Genomic DNA, 12,765 nt, shown 5'->3' on the forward strand with positions numbered 1-12,765 from the left:
TACTATATCAACCCATATAATGCTCTATTGTACTCTTAAAGAGGAGAACTGAACTGCTTTAACCACAACTGACTTGGCTATACTGCAAGACAATGCAAAAGACCTTTGCTAGCAGTTTGTGGAGTCTTCTTGGTGACCTAGGGAGACATAACCTTGATTTACACTACAAACTTATGTCAGTATTACTGCAGCATTCAGGAGTGTGGAAAATCCACACCCCGAGCGATGTCGTTATACCGACCCAGCCTCCAGTGTAGACAGGAAGGCTTCTCCTATTGATATAGCTACTGCCTCTTGGGGAGGTTGAGTACCTCTGCCAACAGGAGAAGCTGTTCCATCGCTGTAGGCAGTCTTCACTAAAAGCTACAGCAAAGCTGTAAGTGTAGACAAGCCCTCAGTAAATCATAAAGGGACAGCTAGTTCCTGGAAATTTTGTGTTTGTTTTACAGCTCTCCCTTCTAGCCCACACTAACTAATAGCCAGACACCTGCATTTGTTTAGAGGAAAGAAGATTTCACTTTTAGGGGTGTTGCTAAAGAGAACAGTACAAAAAACATATCCCAACAGGGCAAGAATTTGATAAATGTTAAGAAACAAAAACAAAAGAAGTTGCTTGAGTAGGTTGCTACAATGTTTTTATGTAATAGCACCACACTAGTGTGTGAGAATGCAGTTTCAGCAGCACATACTAGCAGATGGTGTCACAAACCGCAAGTGATGACAAATCAAGTGAAGAAAGCATTGTTCCAAAAAACAACAAACAAAAAACAAAACCACCACAAACACAACTAGCTGCTCCACAACAGTTCTATGGGAGAAAACAATTCTCTCAGGTTGGCATCTCTTTCATATTCTGATCTTCCCACATGCTCTAATTTCCCTTATCTCCCACGGACATCACTGGAAGTTCTATGCTTGAAGAGAAAGCAGAATATCTGCTAAGGACTATGTGGATCCAAAAACAGAATGTTGTCCCTGATGATGTTAGCTGCTTCTGTGACCCACTCTATAGATCTTCTCAACAGTTTTGAAGAGAATAAAGGAAACTATTCTCTGTTGGGTCCACTGATAAGTCTTCTTGCTTACCAGATGGGCTTTCTTTGGCCAGCACCTAAAATTTCCAGCCATATGAATAACAAGAAAAATATGACAAATACATATTTATATGAGCATTTGAGCACAATATGAGCATTTTCATACTAAGAAGGTGGCTCTGGAGGAGAGAGGGTTACTGTGACATAGCCACATATACAAAAATATTTAGTCTCCTATACTTAAGTTGTTTACACCCTAGAAGTCTCTTGATTAAATAATAATAATACATTTAGAAGCAGAGTTGCAATACTTTTCAAAAGTAGAAGCAGCAGCAGCCTTCACAGGGAGAGAGCACTATAGTAAGAATGAGTCTGTTTCCACACACTGTTTACCATGTTAACTTGTGACGGAATTCTGATCAGATTTAACAGTAATACTACTAGAAGTACATTAACACAGCAGCACAGTCATCCCTCCACATAAAAGATTTTTTAAAAGATAATCAATACATTATACCAGTATCTGTAAAACTGTTTAATAAATCCCCCAAAAGTTTGTGTCCATGCATATAAGGCAGCAGAAAGTTAGTAAAATATTTCATAGCATCAAAGCTAAATTCTTAGCCTTGGCTGCAAAAAAAATAAAAAGTCGTCAAGGATGAAATCTTGATTGTTAACATCAAATACTAATAAGAGAAAGCACAGAAACATGGCAGGAAACTTGCCATATATGCATAACTTATAACAAAAGATCCTAACATTCAGAGGCTTTAAAAAACACATTGAGAAACCTGAGTGAAAACATTTTAGGAACATACTGATAGAAGACCACTAACTAATCAGTCTGTTCCTTTTTAAGTTCATTTGTCAGTTAAGTGCTTAGAACACACAGCTAGACTCATCTGTATGAACCTATACATACGGGATGTCATATGCCATTGTTTCCCATTCCATAGAGTGGGATTGTCTTTAAATGAAGTGACCCTGGGCATGCAGGCAGTGTGGCAAGAGAAAGGTTAAGATCAATAAAGAGGCAATACCTTGTTTCCTTAGAGGAGCATTTTATGGCAAAAGTGTGCATTGTTTCAATGAACCCAAATGATCTTTATAGAGAAGTTCAGTTTTACATATATGATTTCTAGTCAGATTTTCCATTCTTACGCATTTTGACTTCCTCTTGTCCAATGAGAGAAATTACTTTGTAGCATCCCTTTGTAATTTTGACCATCCACATCAAGTTCATCACATCCAAGACAACACTAGAGATAATCCAGGCGCTTTGGGCTGCAACTCCTACTCTGTGGAAAGCCTCTGTTCCAAACACAGAAATGACGTCGGCATAATAAACAGGCATGACTACAATCCTCGCCATGAAGAACACAATCGTCATCAGCACCCCATTGATGATGTTGGCTTTTGAAGATTTAGGGTACCCCAGCACTTCAAAGAACCACCTGCAAAAGAGAAGTGTTCACAAAACCAAACAAGTTTCAGATTTTTCAAATCCCTTCTTATGACCAGTCACTATTCATCAATTTATCCCCAAGCCCTCCCAATCCTAAAATGCTGCCTTGTATTGTGGCTTCATCTAAAAGCTCTTTAGGCCAGTTAATTGTCTTGATGCAAAGCATCGTGTAATCTCCATTACTACATACAAAAGTTTCATAATATTTTAAGGAACAGCACGTACAATAATCTCCTAATTTGAATTGTAAACTAATATGTAATAAGTGTACATGTTAGTTGCTATTACTGTACTGTAGAGGTGTGGTTTTCAACCTTTTTTCATTTGCAAACTCCTAAAAAATTTCAGATGGAGACTTTGGAAATCTTAGACAATCTGTGGACCCCCAGGGGTCTGCGGACCACAAGCTGAAAACCACTGCTGTAGAGCATGGATAATTTGTTTTGTAAATTAACTTTAAAATAACTACTGTGAAATAATTTATTTTTCGTTCTTTGAACATTTTAATTTGCACTGCCTGATAAGAAACTGCTATTCAATTTTTTTTTAGAAGTGAAACTAAGCTGAAAAATGTAGCTCCAAACTTCCTCAAAATTATAGATTAAGGCCCCTACCAAATTCACAGTCCAGTTTGGTCAATTTCACGGTCATGGGATTTAAAAAATTGTAAATTTCATTATTTCAGATACTTAAATCTGAAATTTCACAGTGTTGTAACTGTAGGGATCCTGACCTAAAAGGGGGCTTTAGAGCGGGGGTCGCAAGGTTATTGTAGGAGGGTTGCAGTATTGCCACCATTACTTCTGCGCTGTTGCTGGTGGTGGCAATGCCTTCAGAGCTGGTCAGCCGGAGAGCAGTGACTGCTGGCCAGGATCCAGCTCTGAAGGCAGCGCTGCCACCAGTAGCAGCATAGAAGTAAGGATGTCATGGTATGGTATTGCCACCCTTACTTCTGTGCTGCTGCCTTCAGAGCTGGGTACTTGGCCAGCACCCTCTACTCTCCAGCCGCCCAGTTCTCAAGGCAGCACTGCAGAAGTAAGGGTGGCAATACTATGACCCCCCCACAATAACCTTGCAAACACTCTGCACCCCCTTTTGGATCAGGACACCCAGTTTGAGAAATGCTGGTCTCCCCTGTGAAATCTGTATAGCAGGGGTTCTCAAACGGGGGGTCACGAGGTTACTACATGGGGGGTCACTAGCTGTCAGCCTCCACCCCAAACCCTGCTTTGCCTCCAGCATTTATAATGGTGTTAAATATATAAAAAAGTGTTTTTAATGTATAAGGGGTGGGGTCGCACTCAGAGTCTTGCTGTGTGAAAGGGGTCACCAGTACAAAAGTCTGGGAACCCCTGCTGTATAGTATAGAGTAAAAGTTCACAAAAGACCAGATTTCACAGGGGAGACCAGATTGCAGGGTCTGTGACACATTTTTCATGGCCGCAATTTTGGTAGAGCCCTAATTATAGGGAAAGAAAGAAGTTTGGAATTGGTGTTGTAGGTGGGACCCACATCTGTTATTTCACATTTGCTGGATTTGGGCTTTTGTGATTGGTGCCTTGTTACTGTCCTAATAAGATCCTTAGAGATCAGTCTGGTCCCAATCCAAAACCTCAGCTCTAAACATTACAAGTTGCATTGCATTATTACGTTAATGCTTAGCTGTATGAAAAATGTCAGTGTGCAGGAGTAATTCTGAATAGGTTTTCTATATTTTGATGCCCTACTAGAGAGGTGTAACTATTACATATAGCCTGTTGCCTGGCAAGTAGAACCTGTGGGTTGGTTTCTTAAGGAAGTATTTGCATTATTGTATGTTCCTCTCTTTCCCTTTACTCACGCAATAAAATCACCGCATTGAAAATCTGTACAGCTGTGACAGGTCAGAAAAAGGACAGAGAGGACCAAACCATAGAAAACAGCTTAACTGCTGAATCTGTGAATGCATAGTCAGCTAAAATACTGACCATTAAGCAACAGATATAATGATTGTTAGAACTTACACTTTGTAAAACTAATAGTATAGCCTGTTACAAATTTATTACTAGGGGGCACAGCCATATTGACAGATACTTGTGATATGACTGGACATTATAGATCCCTAGTAAGATAATCAAAGTCAAATATTTGCTTAGATATGCATCAAGGTGCTGATTAGGTACTGATTTTTAAACAGTAAACAAAAAAATGGTAATAGAACAACTGCCCACAACCAAAGTCAGAATGACAATTCATGTTTTGCCCATCACTGACTAAATCAATGCTGAAATTAAACTTGCCTTGTATATGGACATGCCCAAATCAGAACCCAGTAGAAGAACAAAAAGTAATGATTTAAGAAAAAGTAAAACCTATATTTACTATTATAACAATTGTGCAGTTCCTTTGTAATTTTTTAAAAAGTGAATTTAATGCTTGTGAAAGTGATGGATTATTAGATGGTGCTGGAGAACTAACTATAGAATAGATATAGCACAGACAGCATCAGGGAAGTTCATACTGCCCTCACTATTCTACTTATGTGCTTAACGCTGAGAAGAATGACCATCACAAGGGAAGAGGGAGGTTCAGTCTCTAGGTCCATTCAGATCTTTGTCTTTATGCCGACATAGCAAATTGTGATAGTGGTTTTTGTGAAGTGAGCAAAGTAGTGCTCTGCTAGACTGTGGTTTAAACCTTTAAATTTTAGGCAGACAATTCAATTCTATAGCTCATCTATTTCAGACAATGTAGGTTCTGAAAGATGGGTTAAAAAAAAGCATACATCTTTCAAAGAGCAGAAATCTGCTCTGTAAGAGCAAGACTTTAGTGTCCTGTACTATACATTTTTTTTTGCATTAAGTTAGTCATTAGGAATACTGAACAAACTCTTTTCAGTAGTATTCATATTTACAGATCTCCAGAAACAGTTTCATTTGAGTCATAAAATTACTTTCTCAAAATACAAATTATAGAGGTATATTATACCAATATTTTTCTAATTGCAAGATGGAGATGAGAGGAGGCAAGATTGACACTAAAATCCAGAACAATAGTCTGATTTTTCTTCTATAGTTTTATCATTCTAAATTTTATCTTTAAATTTTCTTCTAAAAATTGAAATTATTATTGTAAATAAAGAGGATGAAAATATTTCACTTGCCAAGTATGTTATTTCATAACATTACATGCTACCATTAATTGGGCTACAAGATTATTAGTTACAGTTTTCCTTTAGGGTTGTATTATCCATACATTGAACTCTGGCACTTTTGAACTGACAAGCTAAACAAAACAAATTTCTTATATTCTTTTAAAATTAAAATAAGGATATGGTGAGGTACAAATAGTTTAAAGAGATTTTCATATGTTACAAAGAGAATTCTCAGTTGAACTAAGTTGACCTATGTTTTATATACCTTCTCATGAGAATGCAAGCCAAATCATAAGAGTGATAATTGAGTTGTTTATATAAATCAATGGAATGCTGAGATTAAAATGCAATTGTATAACTGCAGCTTGGTGTTATTTTTGTTAATACTATAGTAGAGTACAAACAACAAGAAGACATAATATAAACTAATCTTTATGAACAATTTACATTACTTACTGTCTCAGAGGTCTGGTTCTCCTCAAATGTAATTAAAGTTATATATATGAATTTATGGAACAATAAATCCCTTAATGTAATAGACTTTATCACCATCTTCTGCAGAGATTCCTGTTTGTCTGATAAAATAATAATTCTGGGTATTTAAGGACACTTGGCCTCAGTCAAGGAACTTTTAAAGAAACATGTAAAGTAAATTATCTATCTTTAATTATATGATATGTTGTGATGCTTCATATCGCAACCTAAAAAAAAATATTGGTACAGATACCACTGAAAGATTGGGGTGAAATCCTAGCCCTGTTGAAGTTAATGTGAGTTTTCCCATTGACTTCAGTGGGGTAGAATTTCATCCCAGGGAGGTAATAATACCTGTTTATATAACCTTGATAAGACCACAACTGGATTTTTTTCCTCTGGACTCCTCAGTACAGAAGTAATATTGATAGATTAAAGCAGGAATCACCACCTGGCAGTTTCTGAACAAATCAAAAGTAGCCTTTATAATCTCACCCCTTCTCCCTAACTTAAAAGCTGAATTTGCCAACCCAATGTTTGAGGCAGACCCTTACATGGCACTTCTCATAGAACTACTAAAGACTATGCAGCATACTATACTCTACTGCAAGGGTTCTCAAACTTCATTGCACCGCAGACCTCTTCTGACAACAAAAAATTACTACACAACCCCAGGAGGGGGGACTGAAGCCAGAGCCCAGCTGAGTCCCACTGCCCCAGGGGGACGAGACAAAGACAAAGCCTGAGCCTCACTGCCCTAGGTTAGGAAGGGGTCAAAGCCGAAGCCCAAAAGCTTCAGCCCCAGCCAGGGGGCCTGAAACCTGAGCCCCACACCCCCACCACCCCCCCGGCCTGAATCCCCAGGGCTTTGGCCCCGAGCCTCTGCAAATCTAAGCCAGCCCTGGCAACCCCATTAACATGGGATTGTGCTCCACTTTGGGGTCCCAACCCACAGTTTAAGAACTGCTGCTCTACTGCATGCCAGAGCACTTGAGGACTGTGAAGGAGAAGCATAGCAACAACACAGCTGAAAGCTATTCAGAATATCAAAGTAGAATGAGGCAAGGACTCCTTAACCTCCAGTAAAACATCTGCCCTAACCTTTTTGCATCTTTCTTCCTTATAGCTTCCAATATGCTTTATCTCCCCTGACCCAGTCTTCCCTTTTCCCACTCTAACTATGGTTCTTGCAATTGCCTCTGAAGACATTTGACCTCTGTATTGCTCAACATAGCTCAAATTAGAACACAGCACTTGGGGAGATTAAAGGAATTGGATATATAAGGCTTGTGAAAGAAGGAACATCAGATCTACTGTATTTCTGAGTACCAAAAGAGTTAGAAGAGAGGGGATGAATTATTCCAGGTGATTAAAAAGAAAGATGATAAGAGTTAGCACCCTGAAATTCGAAGAAACAAGAGTAAATTTGATTTTACCAATACACATTTTTGCTAGTGTCCACTGGGTTGTGGAATAATTTAATCAAGGATGGGAAGACATTGCTGGATTTGTTTAAGGGGGGAAAATGCAGTCTTAAAGACAGCATGCAGGAATTGTTCCGCATTATTTGACTAAGATAGTTCCGATTTTTCTAAAATTTTCTTAATAGAAAACATGGCTATAGGAGAGATTTCCTTACCTCTTCCTGATGGGTTTTGTGCTCTGAGATCACCCATAATAAATACTAAATATTTATGTAAACTATGCTGTCCCATATCACTCTCTCCAGAGTTTTCCACCAAGGTGTGTGGGGTAGGTTGCAAGCCCCTTTAGTGATGTAGAACTGGTTACCTCAAACTACTATATCACACTACACTTAAGGAAAGAGTGTGAAAGCTCTGTTTCCAGGTATTTCTAAGTTTAGCCACAGTATGGTCTTAGATGTTTTAATATTTTATCTATTATAGTTTTTGTGTGTTTTTCCCCATCATTTCTGCAATCTCCACAAGTGTTTCCATGGGGAAGGAGGAGAGAAAGAAGGAGTGAACTAGATATTCTAGGGTGTCCTTTTTAGGGTTGAGAGTCCATGAATCTTTAAATTACAGGTTTTCACAGCTTTGCAACTTGTAAAAGTATGTCAGACACTCACATGCAGTACTATAAAATATAGAGCTCAAGTAATCTAGAACAATGACAAAGGTGTCTAAATATCAGAGGAGTGAAATTCTGGAACAGCCTTCCAAGGGGAGCAGTGGGGGCAAAAAACCTAACTGGCTTCAAGACTGAACTTGCTAAGGGTATGGAGGGCATGGTATGAGACTACCTAAAATGGCATGTAGCTGATGTGCGACTGCTAGCAGCAAATATGTCTAACAGCCACTGATGGGACACTAGATGGGGAGGGCTCTGAGTTACTATAGAGAATTCTTTCCCAGGTGTCTGGCTGGTGGGTCTTGCCCACATATTCAGGGTCTAACTGATCACCATATTTGGGGTCAGGAAAAAATTTGCCCCTGGGGTCAGAATGCCAGAGACCATGGGGGTATTTTTTTCCTTCCTCTGCAGCATAGGGCACGGGTCATTTGCAGGTTTAAATTAGTGTAAATGGTGGATTCTCTGTAACTTGAAGTCTTTAAATCATTATTTGAGGACTTCAGTAATTCAGCCAGAGGTTATGAGTCTATTACAGGAATGGGTGGGTGACGTTCTGTGGTCTGCAGTGAGCTGGAGGTCAGACTAGATGATCACGATGGTCCCTTTTGAAAGTCTATGAATCTATAATACAATTCCACAATTTGACTCAATGACAAAGCTACCTAGAACCTCTTCTTGTGTTCATGATGCTGTTAGAAACCCATAATGGAAATGAAAACTTGTATTACATACTTTTTTATCTAATAACCTATTTATACCCATCTAACTTATACACTTATGCATAGTCTTTTGTTCAAAAGATTTATGCCAGCTTCAGAATGTCATTTACAACAAGGAGGAACTCCTCTGGAATGCACTGGAACATAATTCTAGGAGTACAATAGCCCAAAATTTTCATAGCAAGCAAAATTTTTCAAGCTTATAAGTTTGGCTATGTTGAAGTATGACTACAGAAAATGAATCAAATTTCTATTTGTTATTTACAGTTAAATTCAGTTATCTAACATGGCAAGACACAAGTTAAAGTAAAATAATTAACAATCACCTACCGCTGATTCACAAAAGGAGTAGAGAACTCTGCAAGCAGACGAAAGTTACCAAAATATGCCAACATTCCTTCACCCTACATAGCAAGATAAATATTAAAAAGAAGAATCAGGGATGTAAACTTTAGTCAGAAATTTAATCTGAAGAACGCATTGACCATTTCCATTTTGTTAAAGTTTCCCAGCATTTGTAAAATTGTATAGGATCTCAAATACTTTACCAAAACTGAAAGTGTCAAGTAAATGTAATAAATTTCGTAATCCTCTTTATAAAACTTTAAAGTAAATTGTTTATAAGATCTAATACTGCTGCTCTTTGATTTTTTTTTAGTGATAAATTAAGAAAGCAGGGAAATATGCAATGTGTCTTGTGACTCCAAGTCATTGACCAAGTATTCAAAATACTTAGTTATTTGTGGAAGATTAAACAGATGCAGAAAGTTGGCTAACAAATGATGGCACTCCCTAATCAACATAAAAATAGTGACAAGTTATGATAAATTAAAATGGATATATTTTACAGTGACAATCTAAAATGATTCAAGAACATTTTGAATTTCTCATGTTTTAAATAAATCCAGCAGAACCATACTAAACTCACAGAAAATGAGTACTCGTTTTAGTAAGTTAGTTAGTTAGCCAAAACAGATACTGAAGGCCAGATCCTTGATTCTGTTCCAACTCTTTTGCACTGCTCCATCACTGCAAAAGAGCTGGAAAGCCTGCATAACTAGCCAGCTGAGATTCTCTCAGCTCAGGGGAATGCACAACTCTACTCTAATCTTGTTACAGCCCCCAGCAAAGGGGATGGGTTGGAGGAAGGGCATGTGACTAGAGTCTTGCTGTTCTCTGGCAATCTGCAGCTGGCAGAAGGGTACCAAAGCACAGCTGCACAATTAAATTGAGCATTTTGTAAACTGTCAAATTACCCAGTACAATTTTGGATTGAGGTTTCCATTTATAACCAAATCTTCCACTCATGATCATCTGTGCTGGTTCTTTCTGTCTACAGAGGAGTAAAGATATATTCTTCATCTCTATTACTTTTTGGCAGCATCATACGCTCCTAAGAGCAGCAATTAAATAATGTTTGTGGGCGAAGCAGTTTATGAAGCTGAATTCTACACTGGAACCCGTTAAAAAGGCATCGTTCATCAACACTTGCCAAACAGCAGAATGTGAGGTACCACTGTTTTTCCCCTATACTTGGAAAGAGGGAATAACTGCTGGCAAATAGTGACTTCTTAATGATGACCACTGTATTGCTATAGGAGTTCTATTAGTGTGCTCAGCATGTATAAAAACCAGAAACATTGTACATCCAGTGATCTTACATTTTAAGGACCAAATTCTGCCATAAGATGTATGTGCACAACTTCCACTGAAGTAAATGGGAATTTTATGCGTATATCTGAGGGCAGAATTTGAACCTGGATTCAGTGATGACAATTACTTTTTTTTTTTTTAATACCAAGATCACTGACAGAAATCCTATTATTTACCTCTTAAATCTCTTGTTTTATTGTCATTGCAACTAAAGGAAGAGAGTAAAAATTAAATATTTGGCATTCTTTGCATATATGACAGACCCTGCAAGGGATAATATTGTTGAGTTTCTCTAATCTGGTCCCAGAGTTCCATGATTCTATTGATACATTTATTATCTTCAGCTAGAAACAGAGTTTCATCTTCTCTGATCTAGGTAATAGGAATCCTGAGACTAAATCCAAACCAATGATTTGGACATGCAGATGAATTAATAACAGGCACACAGAATGATTTCAAGTGGTAGTGAGCAACTTTATTTAACATGTGGGGGGAAAGCATTATATGCCACCCCCCAATCTCCCATACCAGGCATTTAATTGTGTCCAGTACAGGGTTACAGGATTCCTACCATAAAACCAATAACTGAGGGTAGTTTGTTTCTGAATCTTCTCTAACAGCCCCTGCCCCTTCCCAGACACACACCCCCCCCCCATATCTGTAGAAGGTGTAAAAGTTACCAAGGGACGACTTCAGTGCATCAAGACTCCTTGTCTCCCCTTTTTCCCATAGGCAAACGGATCACCAGTGAAATCCCGGTTCTCATTTACCTCTGAGAAATGGTCTCTTGTAGCCTTATCTGTACTGGGCACTGGCTGCAAGTTGCAAAAAGCTAAAACAGTCTTCCTTTCCTAATATTAAACTTGTTAAATCTTAATTCTTATAACCTAACTGTGCTTCCATGATGCTGTGAGGAAGGCAAAAAAAATCTACCACACTTTTGCCAATTAGGTCCAATGGGAAAAATTCCTTCCTGATCCAAAAGCAGGCAGTTAAGTCAGACTTGCAGCATCCTAAAAACACAGCTGTTATGCTACAACTAAGAGGAGTGAGTGCAGGGCAACTAGCTGGAGAAAGAGGCTTTTGAAAACCCTGGGGAGAAGTCTAAATAAGTTGGGGTGAGAGAGAGCACTATGAGTACCAACTGGCTAGCCCATTCCCCCATCCCTAGCCAATGGGAAGGCTGCGGCCTCTCCCACAACCCCATTCCCACAATGTATGGGTTCTTGCATCCACCTCTCCTTCCGCACCTCCTGCTAGGACTGTGTACAGCAGGGTGGGGCATTAATAGTCAAGTGTATTAGTCATGTCAAACTTTAATTTTATTATAAACAAAAAAGACAACCTCAGCTTTTATTTACATATAGCCTCCCCCTGATGTTTACAGGAAGAAGGTAACAAGTAAAAGCTTGCTGATATATTTGTATTACTGTATACTAGTTGCTCTCTCCATATTTACTTATGAGGAATACCATCAGCTTGAAAGGGAAAAACGTTATTTCTCTGAAAAAAATTTACTTATTGCATGGGATTTTCAAATGTGCCTAAGTGATTTAGGAACACCATTCCCACTGGAAGTCAATGGGATTTGTGGTCATCTATGCACTTAGAAAATCCTACCCACTATAGTTAAAAGTAATACATAAGAGTAACTGATTTCAGTTAGTTTTTCTATTTCCCTTCAGTTTAATTTGTGTATTCAAACAGCACTTTGTGTATCATCAATCCTGCTGTTCACCCAGTAAAGTCAATTTTTCCCTTGCTAAAGGCACCCTTATCAACAGGAAAGAAGAAAAGTGTCTACACCACATTTTAAAAAAATTAAAAATTACATTTTCTGGGACATTTTATTTAAAGGATTCCATACCAAAATCTGGAACATTTAAAATTAGCATATGTCAAAAAGTTGACAGTGTCTCTTTAATAAATACTTAACACACAACAATTTACATCTTCAAAGCACTGTACCATCAATGTTAAATATTAACATAAAGTAAGTGTCAGGTATTAAAGAGACACCAATATAAATTAAAGTAGGATTAATTTCAGAAGTCTGCCAAAATAGGACAGAGTTCCATTAACAATGAAAAGTGCTGTTGGGCTAAAATATGAAAAAAGTAAAGTGGGACAAAGTTTTAATCCCTTTTATTAACATCACAATTGGATTTTTTTTATACAGTAAAAAAAGAAAAA

The 12,765-nt window shown here is 38.0% G+C and overlaps 1 protein-coding gene across 2 annotated transcripts in view; it reads right to left on the minus strand.

Annotated features, from left to right (window-relative positions):
- TLCD4 (TLC domain containing 4) overlaps positions 1-12,765 on the minus strand; it is a 75,155-nt gene that overhangs the window by 24,530 nt on the left and 37,860 nt on the right. For both annotated transcript variants that reach the window (XM_039485062.1, XM_039485061.1), the window contains exons 6-7: positions 9,250-9,323; positions 2,196-2,488 (exon numbers count right to left, since the gene is read on the minus strand). In XM_039485062.1, the coding sequence (XP_039340996.1) occupies positions 2,196-2,488; positions 9,250-9,323 (367 nt within the window). The remainder of the gene's footprint in view (positions 1-2,195; positions 2,489-9,249; positions 9,324-12,765) is intronic.

This window comes from Mauremys reevesii, linkage group 8 (assembly GCF_016161935.1).
Source record: "Mauremys reevesii isolate NIE-2019 linkage group 8, ASM1616193v1, whole genome shotgun sequence".
Taxonomy (NCBI): Eukaryota; Metazoa; Chordata; order Testudines; family Geoemydidae; genus Mauremys; species Mauremys reevesii.